Source organism: Myotis daubentonii, chromosome 2 (assembly GCF_963259705.1).
Source record: "Myotis daubentonii chromosome 2, mMyoDau2.1, whole genome shotgun sequence".
NCBI classification, from domain to species: Eukaryota; Metazoa; Chordata; class Mammalia; order Chiroptera; family Vespertilionidae; genus Myotis; species Myotis daubentonii.
This window is the reverse complement of record NC_081841.1, coordinates 132,670,497-132,694,817: the sequence shown is the minus strand read 5'-3', so window position 1 is coordinate 132,694,817 and position 24,321 is coordinate 132,670,497. Positions and strand designations below refer to the sequence as shown.

The 24,321-nt window shown below is 45.3% G+C and overlaps 1 protein-coding gene across 3 annotated transcripts in view; it reads left to right on the top strand.

The window, feature by feature from the left end:
• The first annotated feature begins 4,233 nt into the window (after positions 1-4,233).
• The window catches only part of CDADC1 (cytidine and dCMP deaminase domain containing 1), an 84,394-nt gene continuing 64,306 nt past the window's right edge, over positions 4,234-24,321 (top strand). The window contains exons 1-3 of one of the 3 annotated variants that reach the window (XM_059684590.1): positions 4,234-4,421; positions 5,335-5,432; positions 20,065-20,139. In XM_059684590.1, coding sequence (XP_059540573.1) covers positions 4,358-4,421; positions 5,335-5,432; positions 20,065-20,139 — 237 coding nt within the window. In that variant the 5' untranslated portion in view covers positions 4,234-4,357. Of the gene's footprint in view, positions 4,422-5,332; positions 5,433-20,064; positions 20,140-24,321 lie in introns of those variants that run through there. The other 2 variants (XM_059684591.1, XM_059684593.1) reach the window with 2 other exon arrangements.

Genomic DNA, 24,321 nt, shown 5'->3' with positions numbered 1-24,321 from the left:
TCCATAGCAGGGGTAAGGGTCCTGCTGGGTCAGCGGCAGTCACACCATGGTTGCATGGGGTCCAGGCTGGGCCCCCATGGGACATGCAGGGTCAGGCTGGGTGCATGCCAGGCTCATGGTGGCTCTGGGCTGAAGCAAAGGCAGAAAGGCGGCTCCGGGCCAGCGCGAAGGCGGTGCCAGCAGCCAGGAGAAGGAAGGCCCATTCTTGCACGAATCTTCATGCATCGGGCCTCTAGTTACAAATAAAACTTCTATGAACATTTATTATATATAGAGTTTTATGTGAACATAAGTTTTCTTCTTCTAAAATGAAGACCCAGGAATGTGATTGCTGGGTGATATGATAAGCATATGTTTAACTTTATAAGAAACTGTCAAACTGTTTTCCAGAGTGGCTATGCCATTTTATATTCCTATCCGCAGCATATGAGAGATCCAGCTGCCCTGCATTCTTGCCAGCATTTGATTCTGTCGGTACTTTTATAATAGGTATACAGTGGTATCTCATCATGGTTTTTTTTTTTTTTAAATATATTTTATTGATTTTTTACAGAGAGGAAGGGAGAGAGATAGAGAGTTAGAAACATCAATGAGAGAGAAACATCGATCAGCTGCCTCCTGCACATCTCCCACTGGGGATGTGCCCACAACCCAGGTACATGCCCTTGACCGGAATCGAACCTGGGACCTTTCAGTCTGCAGGCCGACGCTCTATCCACTGAGCCAAACCGGTTTTGGCACTCTCATCATGGTTTTAATTTGCATTTCCTGAATTACTAATGATGGTGAACCTTTTTTTTTCATATGCTCAATTGTCATCTGTATACCTTCTTTTTTTTTTTTTGTATACCTTCTTTTATGATGTGACTATTCAAGTTGTTTGCCCATTATGAAAAAAAATATATTTTTATTGATTTCAGAGAGAGAGAGAGAGAGAGAGAGAGAGAGAGAGAGAGGAACATCAGTGATGAGAATCATTGATTGGCTGCCTCCTGCACACCCCACACTGGGGATGGGGCCCACAACCTGGGCATGTGCCCTGACCTGGAATTGAACCATGGGGACATAAGCTATGTAAATTGGTCTAATCTCTTTGAAAATCATTTCAACTTTATTTCATAAATTGATAATAGCAACACAAAAATTCTAGTTATAAGTACAGTCTCTAAAGAAACTCATTTATAAGAACACTAGAGGCCCGGTGCATGAAATTTATGCACTGGGGTGGGGGGTGCCTCAGCCCAGCATGGACCCTCTCACAGTTCGGGAGCCCTTGGGGGATGTCTGACTGCCAAGGAGCGGGCCTACGCCATCATTTGGACATCCTTAGCACTGCTGTGGAGGTGGGAGAGGTTCCCACCACTGCTGCTGCACTCACCAGCAAAGAGCTCAGGGCTTTTTTTTTTTTTTAAATATATTTTATTGATTTTTTACAGAGAGGAAGGGAGAGAGATAGAAAGTTAGAAACATCGATGAGAGAGGAACATCGATTGGCTGCCTCCTGCACATCTCCTACTGGGGATGTGCCCGCAACCCAGGTACATGCCTTTGACCGGAATCGAACCTGGGACCTTTCAGTCCGTAGGCCGACGCTCTATCCACTGAGCCAAACCAGTTTCGGTGAGCTCAGGGCTTTTGGCTGAGCAGCGCTCCCCCTGTGGGAGCACACTGACTACCAGGGGGCAGCTCCTGCATTGAGCGCCTGCCCCCTGGTGGTCAGCGCACATCATGGCAACTGGTCGTTCTGCCGTTCAGTCAATTTGCATATTAGCCTTTTATTATATAGGAATATAGGATAAGGAAACATGTACAAACATGTTTATAGCAGCATTGTTTGCAATAGCATAAAGCTGGAGATGGTCCAAATGTCTCTTAGCTCTGTTAATGTAAGAAACATTCAAACCTGTGAAGAACTTTTATGAGTTTATTTGAGCCAAACTGTCAACAATTGCCAGGAAGCAGAATCTCAATGGATTGAGATAATGCTCCAGAGAATGGCAGTTTTGCATCTTGTTTTGTACATTACAATCAAAAGAGGAGATGTAAGTGGGATACATGAAATCTACTGGTGATAGATTAGGGAGGCAGGAGAAAACAAAGTGGGAAAACTTCTGGGATTGGATAAAAAGTAAAATGATAGATACATACATCTTTTACTTACATGGGTGCAGGATAGTTAAAAGTCAACAATTAACTCAATAATAATGAGGGTATTTGTCATTTTTCAGAGTGGTGCCTGTGCTTTTAGGGGTCTGGATAAAGGAAAATTACTTTGAATTTCAACAACATGTTACTGTAGATGCAAAAAGATAATAGGCTCAGTTAAGGTAAAGATTGACCTTTGTCAGGGAAAATACAGGCCTAGGATATGACTACCCACCATAAACTGCGTTTTTAATTAAAATTTTCATTTCAGACCATCCTTTGTGGTTACTTTAGGTCTCTCAGTTTGCAAGGCCACCACACAGGCCTTCCCTGAGCTAGTCAGGTTAGCACGTGGCCCATTTTCATCCACAGCTCAAATATGGATAAATTGTGGTATTCTACAGCAGTAAAAATTAATGAACCACAGCCATACCCGTCAACACTGAAGAGTCTCACTTCAGTCCTTTACCAAGTACTTTAAAAGCATTCAACTTTGTTTTAAAAAAAATCAGTTGTAATGCCATGTTATTTGTCAGTATTTCAAGTTGTGATAACAGAATGAGTCGCGAGGAGGGAGGGCCTGGGACACTTATAAAGTAAAATAAAATGCTTAGGGCACAAATCTACAACGTCAAGTACTTCTCAGATTTTCCAGGGCCCACTTGCTACTGCCTACCCTTAACTTCCTGATAATCAGTGTCGTCTCTTGATGTCTTCCTGTGTTTGATAAGTGGTCGTTGATGCCAATTGAATGTCAACAGGAATCTCCAATTTGAGGTGTGTTGAAGGAAACTTTATGCAATGCAAATAGCTCAATTGCAATACAGCTGTGCTGTGGAACAGGTCAACAGCATTAAAGCTCAATTATGAAGTGGCAAGGTGTTTCAGTTCCAGCTGAAAAAAAAAAACACACCAGTCTTCAGTCTTCCGTGGAAGGGGCAAGTGCACTCTCAGCCAGAGGGAAGCTGACTTACATAGACAGAAGTCCCTGCCCCAGGTCCCTGATTGCAAATGAGGACTTCAAATCGGCACAGTTTGATTATCCCCCAAAAGTAATGTCCTGATTGGACAGTGAAGATGCTAATGGTATGCTGCAGAGCACTGATTGGATGGGGAAAGTCTTAGTCCTATTGGTTGAAATACAATTCCAGGAACCCCTTTATAAGGGCTGGTTCTGGTGGTAGGAACACACCGTAGGAAGGCAGTTCAGTGCAGGCTTCCCCCCAAGAAGCCCCTGTTTGGAAATGGCCGCTAGGCTCTGCTTTTACATTTAAGCCCAGCTGGCCACCAGGAGCCCTTCTCTATAGGTTCTTGCTTCTCAAGGCCCACAAAGCGGAACATCCCAATGGCGGTCCTGTCACCGGCCAATCTCTGATGTTAACAACTATCTGGACCCCCAGCTCCCACCCCTTTCACTTTGGTGATTCTCTAAGGCCTTGACCATAACAGATAGAGCAGAGTAGGTTTCCATTTTTTTTAAAAATATGTATTTTTATTGATTTCAGACAGGAAGGGAGAGGAGAGATAAAAACAATGAGGAGAGAGAATCGATTGGCTGCCTTCTGCACACCCCACACTGGGGATGGAGCCCTGATTGGGAGTCCAACCTCCACCTCCTGGTTCATAGGGCCCGATGCTCAACCACTGAGCCTCCTTCTCCCGCATCTACTGCATCTACAGTAACATGTTGTTGAAATTCAAAGTAATTTTCCTTTTTCCAGACCCCTCAAAGCACAGGCACCACTCTGCAGGATGACAAATACCCTCCCGCCCCCCGTCCCCCCCCGCCCCCCCCCCCCCCCGGAGGTTTCCATTTCTATAACTTCTCTGACCCCAAATCTCAAGCCTGAGCCCGGCCCATGACGCAGCTGCGACTTCAAACCAAGACATCCTCAAGCAACCTTCCTTCAGCAAAACCAACCAAGGCAGCCAAATACCGAAGAGACGGCCAAAAGCCGGCCTCAAGAGTGACCGCTTCGTGCTTCGGACCCACCCGGTGGGCACTGGAGGGACAGCCCCGCGTCACGGTGTCCCCGCCTTGTCCTGACGTCACAGAAGCGCCCCAAGTGGCGGCCGGCTTCTGCGTCATCCGGCTGCTGCCGAGCTGCGCCAGGAGGAGGGGGTGGAGTATGTGGCGCCAAGATCATGCCTAACCGCGAGGGTGTTCCGGGCTGCGGAGGCCGCCGGGCTTGGGTGGAAGGAAGCAGGGCAGATGCAAAACCTGGAGATCACGGGGGCCGGGCGGTCAGTCAGCACCCAGACTGACAGCATGACCGGTGAGTGCGCGCCCGCGCCCCTCCGCGCGGTTTGCTCTGCCCGGTGTGGCTGCGGCCGATCGGCCCCAGGTTCCTGCCCTCCTGTCGCTGCAGTTCTGCCCCTGGACGCCTCGTGCCTCCTGGCGGCCCCTGCTTGGTCGGCGGGATCCGGGGCCTGGCTGCATCGCTTCGGAAGTCGCGCGCCCGCCTCCCTCCCTCCGTTATTTCCTACCTGGCCCCAGGGCTGGGATCTCCGGGCCTGACGAGCCGCGCTTTTGACTTGATTTCCAAATTAACCACATGTCACACTTTCCTATCAGCGGTTCTCAACCTATAGGTCGCGACCCCTTTGGCGGTGGAACGACCCCTTCACAGGGGTCGCCTAAGACCATCCTGCATATCAGGTATTTACATTACGATTCATAACAGTAGCAACATTACAGTTATGAAGTAGCAACGAAAATAATTTTATGGTTGGGTCACAACATGAGGAACTGTATTTAAAGGGCCAGAAGGTTGAGAACCACTGCTTCAACTGCTTTACCCTCAAAGGTCACCGCGTTTTCAGTACCAGGTTGTAACCACTGCCCTTGCTGCAACGCCACAGTCCAAAGAAAAGCTTGATCTGTGATGACATTAGATGCAAGGACTTTTCATAACTCCCTTTGGCTTGTTCCCATAGCTCGCACCCCCGCCCCCGCTGTGTGAGGGCTGGAGAAAGAGGCCCCAACTTTGGAAAGTGCTGGAGGAGGTCACCTCAAGTGAGATGGTGGCCGGTTTCCTGTTAAGAAACCACTTGGATTCTCTTGTCCTCTTATTTTTCCTTTCCTCCCGCTAAAGCAGTTGAGGTAAAGCTTGAAGCACCCCAGTGGCATTGAGCTTAGTTCATATTTTCATCAGCAACATTTTAAAGTGCCTGCCGTCTCTTTTGTAGGTCAAATCCCAAGGCTTTCTAAAGTCAACCTTTTTACCCTGCTCAGCCTCTGGATGGAGCTCTTCCCAGCAGTCGAAGGCCAAAGACAAAAATCTCAGGTATATTTTTTTTCCTTAGATAATTCCAACCATTTAGAAAAGCTATGATCTCAGATGTGATTTGCTCCAGTTTCTGTCACACTTAAAAACAAAACTAAAAAAAACTTAGTTTGCAAAATATCTTTGTGATTTAGTGTGACATTTGTAACTTGTAGCTCTAACAGCTCATCTTTCCAATCTAAATATAGAACAGTTACTGTTTATGACTATAAATAGAACAATTACTGTTCCCATTTCATCTGGGTAGTTCCCCTCTCCCACCAAACTGTAAATTACTTGAAGATGGAGACCATGTCTTATTTTACCTGGTATAACTCTTAGCATCTACTATTGTAAAAGGTAATTGATGAATTACCTATTGTTCCATTTACTAGTAAGTAGTCTCTTATTTTGGATCTCCAAAGAGATGATAAAAACAGGTTAGGAATATATTGTAAGAATCTCTATATATAAAAGCCTAAGTGACTGTTACGACTGGTCGACCAAACGACCGGTTGCTAGGCTGTGCACTGACCACCAGGGGGCAGATACTCAAAGCAGGAGCTGCTCCCTGGTGGTCAGCGTGCTCCCACAGCCAACCTCCCACAGCTGGACAGCCTCCCGTGGTCCCTCCCCCTGGCCAGTCGGGCACCCCCAACCCCCCCGTACCCCCCCAAATTTGTGCACTGGGTCTCTAGTAATCATGTACAGTGGGGCCTTGACTTACGAGTGTCCCAACTAACGAGTTTTTCGAGATACAAGCCGTCTCTCGGCCGATGTTTTGCTTTGAGTTGCGAGCTAAAATTCGGGTTACGAGCCAGCTTCAGATACCCCACCGCTAGTTGGAGCAGCGAACATCACAGTGAACGCCACAACATCAGCCCAGCATCACGTGTCTCACTCGTTCACTTTTGATTTGACATACGAGTAATTTGAGTTACGAGCTCCATCACGAAACAAATTAAACTCGTAAGTCAAGGCCCCACTGTAAGCCAATGTGTTATAAGTATATACAGCTTCCATCTTTTCTTTCTCCTACCCTGAGTGTCGCAGAGTGCTATGTTCTCATCATTTTCCTCTATGTATGGAGTGGCATGGTTCTCGCCATTCTGATTTGGTAGGTTTGGAAGTTTAGAATGTTGTCATTAATTTTTAAGGAGCCACAGTCATTATGGAAATAGTTTAGGTTAAGTATTTAAAACGTTTCTGGACACAGGACTTAGGAGACAGGACTTAGAGAGACAGAACCTAGACACAGAACCTACACAGAACGTTCTCTAGAGACAGAAGAACTTCGCTGGAGAGAACATGGCAAAAGATCCTGGACAGAAACTGGCCTCAGAACCTAGAGATAGAACCTAGCGAGAGAAAACATGGCAAAAGATCCGGGACTGAACCTGACTACAGAAATTGGCAAGAGAACCTGACTAGAACCTGGTAACTGAACCTGCCTGGAGAACCTAGCGAGGGAACATGGCTACAGAACCTGGCTGGAGAACCTAGCAAGAGAGCATGGACACAGAACCTGGCTGGAGATCTTAACCAGAACTTCTCTGGAGATCCAGACCAGAACTTGGCTGGAGATCCTGGCTAGAGATCCTGGCTAGGCTGCTGATCAACTGAACGCTGTCTCTGTGTCATTCCTTCTTCGTCGACTCCGTCCACACCTTTGGGGACCCCTGGACCTGCTGGGGTTGGACCCCAGCACTCATCGACCCTAAAGCCCGCGAAGCAGAAACGCCGGAGGAGGAGTCCCACGGGAGCTCTCCCACCGGGACAGATGACAGCGAGACACAGTGATGGGCGCCGAGACCCAGCGAGGGCGACGGCCCAGCTCTCCAACGCGCGGCCCACGCGGTCGCCCGGCGAAGGTCTGCCTGGCGCGCAGGTGGACGGGGCCTCCCTCATGCAGAGGGCACCGGGCAGGGGCGCTGGAGGAGGGTCGTTGGCCCAGCAGCTACAGATGCTGACCTACTCTCACGCCAGGCGACCAGGCCGGCCCCAAGCTCACGGGAAATGCCGGTCCCCGGCCTGGAGTGGAGACAAGCTCCAGGCAGCCTCAGACCGAATCTCCAGGGAAAAGGGGGACTAATGTTAACAGATCTGCTCCCCGAGACCTCGGATCCCGTGGGCACGCCAGACCCGCGGGAACAGGACCTGACGACGTGCAGAAGGCAGACAAGAGCCATGCTCCTGCCACTCACAACAGGTTGATCGTTCCAGCAGAAGTGACTTGTATCAGTGGACATGCCAAATGCCAGTGGGGCCAACATTTGTAACGCTAAAAACTGAAACTGCGAGGGACCCACATTATTTCAGTGCGAGGGTGGGCGGGGTCTCCTGAAGGCTCGTGGGTAGCACAAACACATTTGCAATTGCTAACGAGGAAACACTTTAAAGGATATAATTCAATGCCACGTAGTAACCATTTAATGGGAAAAGTAAAAAGATGAAGTGTTGACTTTGAAGCATGGTTGGAACTCTGGAAGGAGTCAGGTGACATGTGTGGAGCTCTGTGGACAAGGGCAGCTCGGCCGGCCAGCGAGCTAAGGGTGACCGACCAAAAACCAACGTTCCCGGCTGAGCTCGAAGGTAGGGATGCCGGCCCGCAGATTGCCAGTGTTGTTGGGGCGGGAAGATGTGCGTGTAAGGGGTGTCGGCGTGGCGAATGCCGACAGGTGGGAGGAGCCAACGCGGATGCCGACAACGGCAGTGATGCTGCAAGAGCTCAGACTCAGGTGCCAAACGGCCGTGTAATTAACGAGGTTGGGAGGGTTTTGCAGTTCCCGTCAAGTCGAGGGCGTCCCATAGGAACAGCCGGGTCAGGCAGGAGCCGTGCCAACAACGTTCAGATGGCTGAACATAGGTGCTTATGTGATAATTATATAGCTCAGGGAACAAAGGGAATCTGCTTTATCATTTTAAGGCATATGCCTGGGGTGGGTAGGGGCTGGGAGGAGGGGGGGAAGGAGAGGAAATGGGAGATACCTATAATACCATCAGCAACAAAAAATATATTAAAAAAAACTTTGAAAAAAACACAAAAACTTTGAAGCATAAAAAAATAAACTGTTTCCTGCATTAAATAATCATCATCACAATAAAACATAGGTCGATCTACATATTCATTTATTTTACTGCTCAGTAACCTATTTTGACTCTCCCCTGTTGCATCAAGTGGGACCAGGTCAATGGTTTATAGCAGCAGTTCTCAACCTTCCTAACGCCACGACCCTTTAATACAGGTCCTCATGTTGTGGTGACCCCCAGCCATAAAATTATTTTTGTTGCTACTTCATAACTGTAATGTTGCTACTGTTGTGAATCGTCATGTATATCTCTGATATGCAGGATGTATTTTCGTTGTTACAAATTGAATATAATTAAAGCACAGTGATTAATAAAAAAAATAAAAAAAATAAAAAAAAAATAAAACATTTCTGGAAACAGGAAAGGGGGGGGGGGAGATTACCTGTTGTTTCTCACCATTCTAACCACATCAGTTTTAACATTTTGGTGCTTTCCTTCAATCTTTTTTTAAGCATAAGCCCCCCCCCCCTTATAAAATTATTGTATTCTGCAATGCTTATTGAAGTTTCCGACTTGCCAATAATTCTGCTAAAAGGTTGCTTCAGGTTTTCCATAGAAAGACTTGCAAATCCTTAAATTCCCACAGTACTCTCATGAGGTCATTCATAACCATCTTCTTTTTCTTTTGAAAAAAATGTTTTATTTATTTCAGAGAGGAAGGGAGAGGGAGAGAGATATAAACATCAATGATGAGGGAGTATCATTGATCGGCTGACTCCTGCCCCCACTTGGGATCGAATCCACAACCCGGGCATGTACCCTGACCAGGAATTGAACTGTGATCTCTTGGTTCATAGGTCACACTCAGCCACTGAGCACACTGGTCGGGCTTTTTTTCTTTTTTGATGTCTTTTTTACTGTGGATGAAGTTGTGTACTTGGCACTGGAGATACAGAAAGAATAGAACATGGTCTCCTTACTTCCTAATGGGGACAAATACTAGGGATTTAAACAGTGAAGGTATAATTAGATGGTGGAGTCAAGTACAAAGTACCGGCAGACATGCTACCAAGACTGAAGAGGGGGGCGGGCTCTAAATAGGGAAGTGAGGGAAGGATCCACAGGGCAGGTTGCATTTGTACTGAGACATGAAGAGTAAGTAGGTTTTTACTGTTCATACACGCAGACCCAATGAAAACCCTGAGACTGAAAATCTACCTCTGGAAATGGAGAACAGGGAAAGACTGAAGAAAGAGGCTGGTCAGTCCAGTCTGGTAACTAGTAGAGTTTATTAAGGGAAATATACATACGAGGTATGTCTTGGGCGACTGCGCTACAAAATGAGTCTCCTCGCTACTTTACTTGGCAGGTGCCAGAGAATTATATAAGGTAAAGGGGTGATAGCCATAGGTACAAGTAGGTATGGAAATTACATGTTTGGTCAGGACAACAACCTGTTCCAGGAACCAGCACATAGCAGAAGGCAGGGGAGGGATGCTTATTATGTAGAATGAGCATGAGTTATCATCAGGCAGTCTTCTGACATGTCATGGGTTACCAGCCGTGGGCAAACTACGGCCCGCGGGCCGGATCCGGCCTGTTTGAAATGAATAAAACCAAAAAAAAAAGAAGACCGTACCCTTTTATGTAATGATGTTTACTTTGAATTTATATTAGTTCACACAAACACTCCATCCATGCTTTTGTTCCGGCCCTCCGGTCCAGTTTAAGAACCCATTGTGGCCCTCGAGTCAAAAAGTTTGCCCACCCCTGGGTTAGTCTCTCCTCTACATTTGCCAAGCCAAGAGACTCCAAATGGAAAAGCTTGGAGGAGTGAGAATTTGTGGTTCACATGTCAGAAGGTGAAGTTGGGTGGAGTTCTTTTCAGCATTGGGGTTCTTGGGTTCCCCAAGCTAGAAATCAATAGGAAATTTCCAGACAGATCATATTAAACTTATGCTTAAGGACAAGGTAGACAACACAGAGGAAAGGAAGGTCCTCTGAACTGACTGGGGTTTGGTGGTGGTGTGGGGGATCTCTGCTTGGCTCCTTGTATAAGCTGGGGACAAAGCAGGCTTGTGTGAAAAGGTGGGCTTTTTGAAAAAGGTAGGCTTTTGGAATTTTCCATTTTAAGGCTTAGGTAACTTCCTTTCCAGCTGTGTGCCTGGTAACTATGCCCATGCCTGCCCTCTGGGGGCAAGATGGTATTCTGCTCATTACCACCACCCTGGGAAAGTCGTATAGTGGTCAAACCTTGATCAACTGTGCATGCAGGTCAGTAGTTTAAGCAGATAGTAGGAAGGGAGATAAAATCAGCTACCTCTGCGTTTTTGAGAAGGGAGTGGAGAGGTGGTGACATTTGGGGGTCAGCTCATCCCAAGTTTTTCTGACTAACTGATCTTGGCGTCCTGGCCACCTGGTATTCTCCATTCCCAGCCCAAGTCCCTATGCTGTCTTGGAGGGAAGATACTGAAGATGAGCTTGGAAAGGTATATGGGAATCACATCATGAAAACCATTTGTATTCCTTGCAAGGGAGTTCAGATTTTATCCTATAAACTAGAGGCCCGGTGCACAAAAATTTGTGCACTCGGGTGGGTCCCTCAGCCCACCCTGTGCCCTCTCGCAATCTGGGGCCTCTTGGGGGCCCCTTCCCCTGGCTGCTGGCACCAGTTTTCCTCCGGTGCCCGGAACCCAGGCCTTCGCTCTTCGCTGGGAGGGGCCCACACGGTGGGCGAGGGGCTTAGCTCTTTTAAAAATACTTCTGAATGTTTGGTAAATAACCCTGTAGGAATCTACTTTCTGAAACATGCTGGTTATTAAGGGCTGATTTGGGTAATCAACAAAATGTATGTTAAAATCCTAATCCCCAGAACCTCAGAATGTACCTGTATATGGAGATAAGATCTTTAAAGAGGGGATTACATTAAATTGTGGCAGTTCCAGTGGGACCCTTAGCCCATCTCACTGAAGTCCTTATAAGAAGAGGAATGTTGGGGTCCAGCCCCAGCAGGTCCAGGGGTTCCCAAAGAAGGAATGACACAGAGGCAGCATTCAGGTTATCATCATAGCCAGGTTCTCTTTTTATTGTCCTGTTACATCTATATTTATACTATTTGATCCTATAAACATGCCTCTATAAGCTTTTTTTTTTTTTTTTTTTGCATCGGGTCCGTTTATTGGGGGGTCAGTCAAAGGGGGAGCTGGCTAGGGTGGGGTAGGGCAGCAGCTTGTCTGGCCCCCGAGAAACCCAACTTAAGTCCAGAGCCTCGAGGGCTTAGAAGCCAAAGTCTTCCTCCACCTTTATCTGCACGGGGACCAGCTCCGGAGTCAGCGGGACTCCTGCCCAGTGCCCTTCCTATGGCACTCGCCGCCTCTTCCAACTGCTGGGCCCCTCGCCAGGGGCCGGGCTGCTGGCTTCTGTGGGCGCTGGCGTCCTCCTGGGCGGGGACAGCCCCTCTTTCTCTGGAGGCTCGTTCTCAGCGTTGCCTGGGTTGGGGGCGTCTCTGCCCTGGCTGCCCTCGTCCTCCAGTAAGATGGTGAACTGGTTGGCCCGGTAGTTGTTGCCGTAGGAGTCCAGCACCTTCATGAGGAACCTCCGCTCCTGCTGGAGTCTCCATGTTATCCTCTATATCATCTGATGGAGCCTGTTCAGGACCCCCTCCTTCGCCTGCTCAATCTCCCTGCAGCGCCGATCCAGCGCCTGGTACTTCCTGCGATTGAGTTCCTGTTGGCGCCGCCCTTGCTGGCCTCAGGCTGCCTTCTCCTCTTCGTCTTGCTCCTGGAGGCTGGAGCTGCCCAGACCCCCAGACACGAACTCCACTTCGGTCTCAAGCTCGCTCTCCAGGATGTGACCACCTTCCGCGGAGGCAGAGCCAGCTCCCAGCCGGGAGGTGCTGAGAACTCCTCAAAGCCCACAGCTGCCATGGACCCCTCTCTCTGCTCCAGCTCCATTTCTCCCTGGCTCCCGACGCAGAACTTCCAACCTTGCAAGCCTCTAGTTTAAAGTGGCTTGCGAAACTACAGCCCCTCCGATTTCACAGCCAGACACCCAGGCCCTGGCCGCTAAGCCTCCTGGGAGTTGTAGTTCTCTATTTCCGGCTTGACTCCCTTGCCCCACCCCCACCCCAGTTCCAACTGAAAGGCCCTGCTGGCTGGTCTAACCCTGTGGCCAGGCATCTGAGTCACCTCGGGTCTTTATTCCTGTCCCGACACCACGCCATCTGACCATGGAGACTCTCCTCTTGCGAGGCCCCTGGGTCTCCTTCTGGGTCTCCTCAGCCCAGGCACTGGATCGCGTGCCCCAGCAGCGATACAGCCCTGGGGCCTGGGTCTCCTTCTGGGGCCTGGCTATATCGCCCCCGGACGGGATGGCGTGCCCCAGCTGCGATGCAGCCCCGGGCCCTGGGTCTCCTCAGCCTGGGCACCGGATTGCGTGCCCCAGCGGCAAAAACAGCCCCGGTGCCTGGGTCTCCTTCTGGGTCTCCTCAGCCCAGGCACTGGATTGCGTACCACAGCTGCAACTCAGCCCCTGGCCCTGGGTCTCCTTCTGGGGCCTGGCTGCTTCGCCCCCGGGGGACCGGATCGCGTGCCCCAGCGGCAACGCAGCCCCAGCGCCTGGGTCACCTTCTGGGTCTCCTTCTGGGGCCTGGCTGCGTCGCCCCTGGGGTCCAGATGGTTCTGCCGGCCAGATTGGGTCCGGGCAACCGCTGGCACTCACGCCCCCAACCCGCTCTCGCGCGGGTTGGGGGCCTGAGTAGGGCGGACACCGCAGCCGCCCCGCCGGCCTGTGTCCTGGTCAGCCAGCGGGATCTGGTCCCCGGGGACCGCCAGCAGTCACGCCCCAAACGCGGGTTGGTGGCGTGAGTGGGGCGGACACCGCAGCCGCCCCGCCGGCCTGCGTCCGGGTCTGCCGGCGGAATCGGGTCCCGGGCGACCACCAGCACTCACGCCCTCAACCCGCTCTCTGATGGCGCTGTACCATCCTGCCTGCAATATGCAAATTAGCCGCCATCTTTTTTGGCGGTTAACTGCCATCTTAGTTGGCAGTTAATTCGCATATCTCACTGATTAGCCAATGAAAAAGGTATCGGTCGTACGCCAATTACCATTTTTCTCTTTTATTAGTATAGGATATTGGGATTGAATTGAATTTTAACAGGGAATTTACTATTTTTAAAAGTAATATATTTTTTTAATTGATTTTAGAGAGAGAAGAGGGGAGAGGGAGAGAGAGATAGAAACATCAATGAAAGAGAAACATCAACATCAGTCAGCTGCCTCCTGCATGCTCCCTGTTGGGGATCAAGCCTACAACCTGGGCATGTGCCCTGACTGGAATCGAACCAGTGACCTCCTGGTGCATGGGTCAATGCTCAACACTGAGCCACACCAACTGGGTGGGAATTTACTATTTTTAAATTAAGACTTTGTTGTTAGAGAACACTATTAGGTTCACAGCAAAATTGAGGGGAAAGTACACAGATTTTCCATACACCCCTGCACATGGGGAGCCTCCCCCATTATCCACATTCCCCCAACATTTGTTAGAGTTGATGAACTAACATGAACACATCATGATTACTCAAACTCTGTAGTTTACATTAAGGTTCCCTCTTGGTGTTGTATATTCTGTGGGTTTGGATACATATGTAATGGCATTGACCCATCATTATGGTATCACACAGAGTATTTTCATTGGCCTACAAATTCTCTGTGTTCCACTTATTTATTCCTCTCCAACCCGTTGCCCCCTGATGATTTTTGTTGCTGTCTCCATAGTTTGTCTTTCTCAGAATATCATATAGTTGTGAATCACACCATATGTAGTCTTTTCAGACATGCTTCTTTCACTTAGCACAGTGATTTTCAACAGGTGTGCTGCAAGAATTTTTAAAACAATGCAATATCTGACTATTCAGTCAAGGGCACTGACCTCTTTTGCCTTAGATTGTCAAATTAAAAAATGACAACAGCCCTGGCCAGTGTGGCTCGGTTGAATGTTGTCTCATACATCAGAAGGTTGCTGGTTTGATTCCCAGTCAGGGGGCATGCACAGGTTGTGAGCTCTATCCCTGGTGGGCATGCAGGAGGCAGCCTATCGATGTTTCTCTCATCGATGTTTCCCTCTCTCATCGATGTTTCCCTCACCCTTCCTTTCACAAATCAATAAAAACATATATTAAAAAATGACAACAGCCAACACAATAATAGCTGTCTGGTGTGACTGAATAAAAATTATACTTTTTTGTGTGTCAGATCTGCAAAAAAAATAATATATTTTTTGGTGTGCTGCAGAATTTTAGTAATTACTTTATGTGTTCCATGAGACGAAAGTGGTTGAAAATTGCTGACTTAGCAATATGAATTTTAGATTTCTTCATGTCCTTTTTAGCACTGAATAAGATCCCATTGTCTGGATGTACCACAGTTTATTTATCCATTCTCCTACTGAAGGATTATCTTGGTTACCTCCAGGTTATGGCAATTATGAATGAAGCTGCTATAAACGTCTGTGTGCAGATTTTGTGTGGACGTAAGTTTTCATGTTCTTTGGGTAAATACCAAGCAGCATGATTGCTGGATTGTATGGTAAGAGTATGTAAAGTTTTGTAAGGAACCGCCAAACTGTCTTCCAAAGTGGCTGTGCACCTCCTCAGCATTTGGTGTCAGTGTTCTGGATTTTGGCCACTCTAATAGGCATGTAGTGGTATCTTATTGTTGTTTTCGTTTGCATTTCCCCGATATATGATGTGGTGGATACATTTGCTATCCGTATCTCTTCTTTGGTGAGATACCTGTTAAGGTCTTTGGCCTATATTTTAGTCAGGTTGTTTGTTTTGTTGTTGAGTTTAAAGAGTTGTTCATATATTTGGATAACAATTTTTCATCAGATGTGTCTTTTACAAATATTTTCTCCCAGTCTATGGCTTGTCTTCTCATTCTCTTGATATTGTCTTTTGTAGTACAATTTATAATTTTAATGAAGTCCAGTTTATCATTAGTTTCTTTCATGGATCATGCCTTTAGTGTTGTATCTAAAAAATCATGGTCATACCCAAAGTCATTTAGGTTTTCTGCTATGTTATCTTCTCAAGGCATTTTACATTTAGGTCTATGATCCATTTTGAGAAGAACCATTGATCGGCTGCCTCCTGCTCGCCCCCCACCGGGATCGAACCCGAAACCCGGGCATGTGCCCTTGACCGGAATTGAACCCGGGACCCTTCAGTCTGCAGGTTGAGGCTCTATTCACGGAGCCAAACCGGCTAGCATTTAAGTTAACTTTTGTGAAGGGTGTAAGGTCTGTGTGTATACAGGGAATTTGCTTTTTATGATAAAATATAGTTGGAATAGTTTTCTAATTCCTATGTGAAATGCTTTATAAATAGTAAAACGTTATTAATAATGTTATGAATTTTTATTCCCTATTTGTCAACCACTCCCCAACCTCTGCCCTGGCTCTACATATCCTTTATGGCTTTGAGAATGCTCTTTATTTTCTTCATGGTTTTGAAGTCCTTTATTCTTTTTACTTCTTGATAGCTTATTATTATTTTGTGTAAGTCGAAGATTTTCAGTCAGGCTGTTGGTTTTTGGTTTTTTTTTTGTTTATTTGTGTGTTGTTTGTTTTTGCAAATGGAATTTGTTTTTAACAGATTATAAACAAATGTTTAAAAATTTAAGACTTTTAAAAATGCATATAAACAGCTGGGTTTGTTAGTGTGAAGCAGGTAAAAACTTTCTTCTGCCCTTCTACATTCTTTCAGCTGTTCTAATCAAATAGACACGAGACAGGTTAATAAGAGAAGATGGCCGAATCTAATTACATATATAGGAGAACCCCACATACATGAGAGTTTCAGGAAAATGAGGTATATATGATACTCTCAGCTAAGGGTGCCCTAAGGCACCTTGGGTCTTTAGAGGGGAGGAAGGTCATTCTCGGGATGGTAAGAGATGTTCAGTAATAGAGGTTTGCCCTGCCTGTGGATTGGCCATAACAATTATTTCTGGTGATAACTTGTAGTATGGACAGGGCCCCTATTTTAAATTCTTCAGGAGTGAGGTAAAAGTTTCTCATGAGAGTCTCGATTGCTTTCAGCTCAGAATACCGTACACGCCAAAGTGTCGCGCCTTGGGGAGGTATGTTCTGAGTCTTTTCATTAGAGACTGAGCACCAATTTTGATTTTTCAAAAATTTTTATGGATTGATTTTAGAGAGAGAGAGAGAGAGAAAGAGTGTGTGTGAGAGAGAAACCGATTTTGTTGTTGTTCGCTTATTCATACGCTCACTGGCTTACTCTTACATGTGCCCAGACCCAGGATAGAACCTGCAACTTTGGAATATCGGGACAATGTTCTAACCAACTGAGCTACCCAGCCAGAGCGAGTACTTATTTTGAAGAAGCTTTTTTTATATCAAGATTTGATCTCATTTTAATTTTTTAATATGTATTAGTATACTATATATGTATGTTTATATTTCAGTATGTGTTTGTTATTACCATTTTAATGATTGCATAACAGTCCACTGTATCAATGTACCATGTCTGTTCCCTTATTACTGGACGTTTAAATTGTAATTTGTATTAGCCTTAGTGTGTTATTAACTAACAACCACTTCTAAATACAGTAGTCACCCTTTATCCATGGTTTTGCTTTCTATAGTTTCAATTACCCATAGTCAATTCAAGCTCAAAAATATTAAATGGAAAATTCCAGAAGAAAACAATTTATAAATTTTAGGTTGCATGCTGTTATGAGTAGTGTGATAAAATCTTGTGTCATCCTGCTCTATCCTGCCCTGGATGTGAATCCAAGCTGCATGCTACCTGCCTGTTAGCCATTAGCCATCTTATTTATTAGATCAACTATCACAATAGCACAGTGCTGGTGTTCAAATAACCCTTATTTTACTTAATGCCACATTCACATAACTTTTATTATAGTATATTGTTATAATTTTTCTATTTTATTATTGTCATTAATCTCTTATTTTGCCTAATTTATAAATTAAACTTTATCATAGATATGTATATTTAGGAAAAAGCATAATAGATATTGGGTTCGGTACTATCTGTGGATTCAGGCACCCACTGGGCGTCTTGGAGCATATCCCCTGTGGATAAAAGGTGAACTACAGTGTGGCTGATACCGAGATTTTCTAGGTTGTCAAATATATATGCTGTATGGATGCTCTTTGGGGATTTTCAGCGAGGTATATATATCAAGTATGAAAACTAATACTTTTTAAGAATCCAGTCCAGCCCTGGCCAGTGGCTCAGTTGGTTGGAGCATTGTCCTGAACACCAAAAGGTTGTGGGTTCAATCCTTGGTCAGGGCATGTATGGGAGGCAACTGATCGATGTTTCTGTCTCTCAAATCAATAAAAAACATATCCTCGGGTGAGGATTAAAGAAAAAAAGAATCCAGTCCAAAACTAGATAAATGAGTGGGAGAGAAAGTATTGTTTATGAGAATTCTAGAGGGGGAGGAGGGAGAAACACAAAAGTTTGGAATAGAAATCAAGCACTATTGAAAATGGCTGTCATTTTAAAAAAATTACCTCTCCTTTTGATTCATAGTTTTTCATTTTAGTTAAGTTAGAGTATTTAATTACCTGATTATTACTTTAGTATAATAATTAGAATAACTGCAGTGTTCTCATTTTTTTCTCTGCATAATTCATATTGTCCCTTTCTCCCATCTCTTCCCATTTTGTCTTCTGCCTTCCTATTTTCATTATTAATGGTCTTACTGTACTTTTCCAGGACAGAATCAGTGTAGCATAATGATTAAGAGAATGGATTTGGGGCTCAGATCCTGGGTTATCTATTTATTAGCTGTGTGACTATGTTCAAGTTATTTAATCTCAGTCACAATTTTTTCATTTGTAAAATGGGAACAATAGTAGCTACTTTGTAAAGTTGTGAGGATTAAACGAGATGATATAGGGTTTGGTATGTGGTACACACTCAGCAAATGTTAGGTACTGTTATTATTGTCACTCATATAATCATCACCACTCCTACCATCCACAGCCCCCACATTTCACTACCAATATCATCACTTCCACTTTCTGTCCTGTTTGAACACAAACCCCATTCCCAGGACATGGCTTTTCTTGTAAACTTCTTAGATGCCATCCCTTTGCTAGCATCCAGCGTTTGTTTCATAGACTACGATGTTAATATTTACCACGTTTGCCATTCCAACTTTCAAACTTTCTCCAATTTATTACACATCTCCCCTACTTAGGGGCTCACAGAATTCTGCTTTATCACACTGGCTTAATTGTCTATTCACTTCATAGTCGGTACCTGTATTCATAAATCATAAGCTCTGTAAGGGCTGTGTGCTGAGCAACTAGGTCTGTGGCTGACACATAGCAAGGGTTCAATACATATTTGTTGAATTGACTTATAAATAAAGGAGTTTGGTCCCTGGCTCAAAACCTCATTTTTTAAAAATATATTTTTATTGATTTCAGAGAGGAATGGAGAGGGAGAGAGAGATAGAAGCATTAATGATGAGAGAGAATCCTTGATTGGCTACCTCCTTCACCCCCCCCACATGGGGGAACGAGCCTGCAGCCAGGAGTATGCCCTGAACTGTGACCTCCTGGTTGGTGCTCAGCCACTGAGCTATGCCAGCTGGGCCTCAAAACTTTCTACTGTTTTACTTTTAGACTTATGGACATCTCTACCTTAGTCCTGTTGCTACCGTAACACATTACCACAGAGCTGGTGGCTTAAAACAACACACATTTATTATCTTAACGTTCTGGGGGTCAGAAGTCAGAAATGAGTCTCACTGGGCTAAAATAAAAATGTTGGCAGGCTGCATTCCTTCGGAAGCTCTGGAAGAATTCGTTTCCTTGCCTTTTCCATCTTTTAGTGACTGCCACATGCCTTGGATCATGGACCCTTTCCTCCATTTTCAAAACCAGTAGAGGCCAGGCTAAGTCTTACGTTGCACCACTCTGACACTGGTTCTCCTGCCTCCCTCTCACTGATGAGGACCCCTTGTTATTACCCACATAATCCAGGGTAATCTCCTTATCTCAAGGTCAGATTAATTAACAGCCTTAATTCCATCTGCAACCTTGCCATGGTAATTTAACAGCCACAGGCTCAGGGATTGGGACAGGAAGGCCTTTGGGTGATCATTATTCCACCTACCATAATCCACATCTAATGCTTTTGTTGCATAGTTTCTTCCCAAATCCAGTTTATTTTCCACTATTCCCCTTTAGTCCTGCTTAGCCATGGCCATACTCTGGACTTTTCCATTGCTCAAAACTGTCCAACTCTAAAATTTTAAACTACAGAATTGTATTTTTTGACTACAATTTCCAGTCCTTCAATGTTTTGGAAAAGCATGCAGGGCCCAGAATAAAAAGGCCTAGCTTATTAGGTTAAGTAGTCTGAACATGAACCTGAATAAAGCAGGAAGTCAATGCAGAGTTTCATCAATTAAAAAAAAAAGAAAAGGAAAAAGGAAAAAAAAGAAAAAGAAAGAATGGTCCAAAGCCAAGGAAACTGGCTTTGAAATAGAATATATAGAATTAATCATACCTCTTATGTATTAACCTCCCCCCCCCTTAATCTGCTTTTAATTAGGAAAAGGAAGAGGGAAAGTGTGGACACTTAGGAGATAATGAAGAGATGGCCAGAGTATCTACTGACAAAAAACAGGTGAATTTTTATGATTTCTAAACAAGACATATATGTTCATAATAAAGCAAAAGGAATGGTATAAAGTGGAATAAAACTTCCTCTTATACTCAAATTCCCTATTACCACTTCCAAAGGAGTTTCTTATATACTCTTCTAAAAATGTTTTGTGCATTTACAGGATTATACATGTCTATTTTGTAAAAAACATTGTTCTCTAGCAGTGATGGCAACCATTTGAGCTCAGCGTGTCAGCATTTTGAAAAACCCTAACTTAACTCTGGTGCCGTGTCACATATAGAAATTTTTTGATATTTGCAACCATAGTAAAACAAAGACTTATATTTTTAATATTTATTTTATATATTTAAATGCCATTTAACAAAGAAAAATCAACCAAAAAAATGAGTTCGCGTGTCACCTCTGACACGCGTGTCATAGGTTCGCCATCACTGGTCTATAGTATGCTCCTACACCTTCCTTTTTAAAAAAAATTTCCATCTTTAACTCATGACACATTCCCATATTAGTTCATGTGTTGAGACACTTCCATGGTTCTTGCAAATTCCCACATCTTGCTGGTTTAAATAATTCAAGGCCCAAACTGCTCTTTACCTCGTTCATTTCTAGGAGTTGCATTTGTAACAAACAACCTTGAGGGTTGAGGTAATGTCTCCCTCTTGGTACAAGAGTGTGTGTTTGCTTGCTGTCTGGATAAAACAAGAGAATCCCCAAGCTCAGTGTTCCTCTCCTATAACATAACCTACTTTGTGTCCAGGAATCTACCTGGGCTGTTCTGCCTGACCCACATACATGGGATTTGCGGGCAGAGGAAACCATCACAAACATGATGCTCATGCTGCTTGCTTAGCTATGAATGATATAATCTTTTGTCTGAGTTTCATGTCTCTGCCAGTATCCATGAAACAGTAGCAGGCTAACTTACTGGCTTCCGGGTGGGATCGAATCAAAAGCCCTGGCCTGACAAGATGAACCTGTTCTTTGTAACATTGCATGGTTTTTCCTTGTTATTTAATCTCTTGCATTTTCCAGAGGGATCCTGATTCATCAGATGTGGAGTGGAGAAAAAAAGTATATTTTTAAAAAACTTACCTTGATGATTCTGATGTACATTCCTGGGATTTTCTAAAATGCCTAACAAAGTATAGAAATAATTTGTCTCAGAATATTTAGATGTATTATATTATAAGAAAAGCAAAGGTAAAAAGTAGTGACTCACCATTTTAAGTTCATATACAAAACAGACTGCCCTCTTTTATCTATGTGTTAATATAAAACTCTGTGACTAGGGCTAATAGATGACTTGCCAAGATGTAAGTGAGGTGAAGTAAAATCAGGCAGCAGAATAGTGATTCACTCAAAAGATTTAGTCTTCTGGGAGTTTCTGGGAGTTGTAGTAAGTGAAGGTACCAAAATGGAATGCAACTTAGCCTTTTATTTGCTTTGTTTTAAGTTTGAGATGGAAAAATTTTTTTGCCTCAAACTTGATATTTGGCCTTAGCTAGAAACAGAATGAAAAAAAGTATTCTTTTTTTCCTGAGGTAAAAAGAACTGTAGCCAAAAAAGTGATAAATAGAGGATTCCAAGATGGCAGTGGATTAAGTGGAAGCTACATTGACATTCTCCAGGGCCAAACTGGAATTACAACTAAAATATAGAAAAAATCATTCTGAATAACCAACTGAAGCCTAGCTGAAGAGAACCCTTATCACCAAAGATGTAAAGAGGAGGCCACATCGAGACGGGTAGGAATTGTGGCGTTGCGAGAGGGCTGGCTGGGCTCCCACAGGCGTCAGTTGAGTTCGGGAGGGATATCTCAGCTGTGGGGAGTTTCCCCTGAGAAGTTTGGGGTCTAAACCCCCAACCAGGCTCCCCAGCCCAGAGAACCAGAACTGGGAAAGGTGCCCACATAACATCTGGCTGTGAAAAGCCATGGGGCTTCTGTCTGCCAGGGAGAGAGGGCTGGAAAAGCAGGCATCCTCTTAAAGGGCCAATGCACAAAATGTTATGTGCAGCCACTCACCTTGGGCTCCAGCAGAGGGAGGACAGTCGGCTGGAGCTGTGTGGGGAGAATTCGGGGTTGGTGGCTCAGGGTGCAGAGTTGAAAGGACAGCCGCCTGGATCCCTGTGCTGAGTCTCCCCCATACTTCCGAGGCCATCTTTCTCACGCAGAACTTTACTGCCAAGGCAGCTTATAGCCTGGGGGGAAGCAATTGCCCCAGCCATTGGAAACCCTCACTGTACCCTGTGGTCTACAGCCTGAGGTTCATTAAGTGACTGAGACTGATAATCAACCTGCAGGCAGGAGCAGATCTCTGGGTGCTTTGAGTCTGTGCTGGATCTGCTTCTGGACATGGGGCTAGCAAAAGTAGACCTTAGTGTGCATCTTGGTCCTTTCCAAATGCAGCCAACCCCAGCAGAGGGAATCACAGCTGTGGATCGCTGATAGCTTCAAATTGGGTACTCAGGGCTAGTCACAAATAGTGTCTGACATGGGCCTGTACCAGAGACTCTTTGAAGAGGTCCAAAACCAATAAACCCAGTGGTCAGCTTCAGACAACAGAGCAGGATTCAAAAAGGTTCATATCATCAGGGAGATATTGGCAGGCTCCAAACACTGCTGAGGTGAATGCTACTTCATGTTGATAAGCACCTGCACAGCAGTCTGCGTGCTGTGTTGGGAATTGAGCCTCACTCTCGGCCAGCCTGAGGGTCGAGCCCACACGTGAATGAGACAGTAGCAGTCAAGATTCAAGTACAACAGGAGAGCCCACACAACGCACACAGGAACATTAGAGCACCCAGGTATGGTGATCAGGGAGACTTCACTGCTGGTTTCCGCAGATCAGCTACTACATAAGGCCACCCTACCAAGACTGGTAGTCATAGCAGATTAACCTATACATAGAAACAAACCCAACAGGCAGCCAAAATGGGGAGACAGAAACAACCCCCAAATGCAAGAACAAGAGAATTCTCCAGAAGAAGAACTAAATGAAATGGATATAAGCAAAGGCTCTGAACTCTATTTAGAGTAATGATTATAAGGATGCTCAACAGCATAAACAAAATATAGAAATTATGAAAAGCAACCAGTCAGAAATGAAGAATGACATAGTAGAAATAAAGAATACACCAGAGAGGATTAAAAATGGTGGTGGAGTAAGTGGAAGCTACACTGACATTCACCCAGGACCAAACTGTCAATACAACTAAAATAGAGAAAAGCACCCTGAAAAATAAACTGGAGACTAGCTGGCGAGAACCCTGATAACCAAGGACAGAAAGTGGAGACTGCATAGAGACTGGTAGGAAATGCAGAGATGCGAAAGGGCTGGACGGGCTCCCACAGGCAGTGGCTGAAGGTCCAGAGGGATATCTCAGTTGTGGGAGGTTCCCACTAAGAATTCTAGGGTCTAAAACCCAAACTGGACTCCCCAGCCCAGAGAGCCAGAACTGAGAAAGGTGCCCACAGAACATCTGGCTGTGAAAAGCACCAGGGTTGCTCTCTGGTAGCCGGAGATGGCTGGAGATGCAGACGCCCTGTACTTAAAAGTGCCAATGCACAAAATTTCGTGCTCAGCCACTCACCTTGTGCTGAGTGAGGGAGGGCAGAGTGGACTGGAGCTGTGTGCGGAGAGTCCATGGTTGGGGGCTCTAGGGTTGGAGCTTGGAAGGCAGCCACTCCACTTGCCTGTGCTGAGTCATTCCCTCACGCTGCAGAGGATGTCTTTCTCCATGAACCTTTGCTATGTAGGTGGTTTATTCCTGGGGGAAGGCAGTTGCCCTATCCTGTTGAAGACCTTTTCATAATAACCATGAAAAAAGACCAGCCATATATGATGACAGCACTAATAAAGAACACATTGGCATAGAAACCCATACATGAAGCCTATATGTTCATGGTGACCAATGTCACTGCAATCAATTTAATAAATAAAATTAAAAAGAAAAAGAACACATTGGAAGGAATACACAGCAGATTAGGGGAAACCAAGGATCAGATCAGTGAATTGGATGACAGGGTAGAAAAAAATCACTCAATCAGAGGATCAAAAAGAAAAATAAAATTAAATAACAGGAGGACAGCCCTAGCTGGTTTGGCTCAGTGGATAGAGCATTGCCTGCAGACTGAAGGGTCCCAGGTTTGATTCTGGTCAAAGACACATGCCTGGGTTTCGG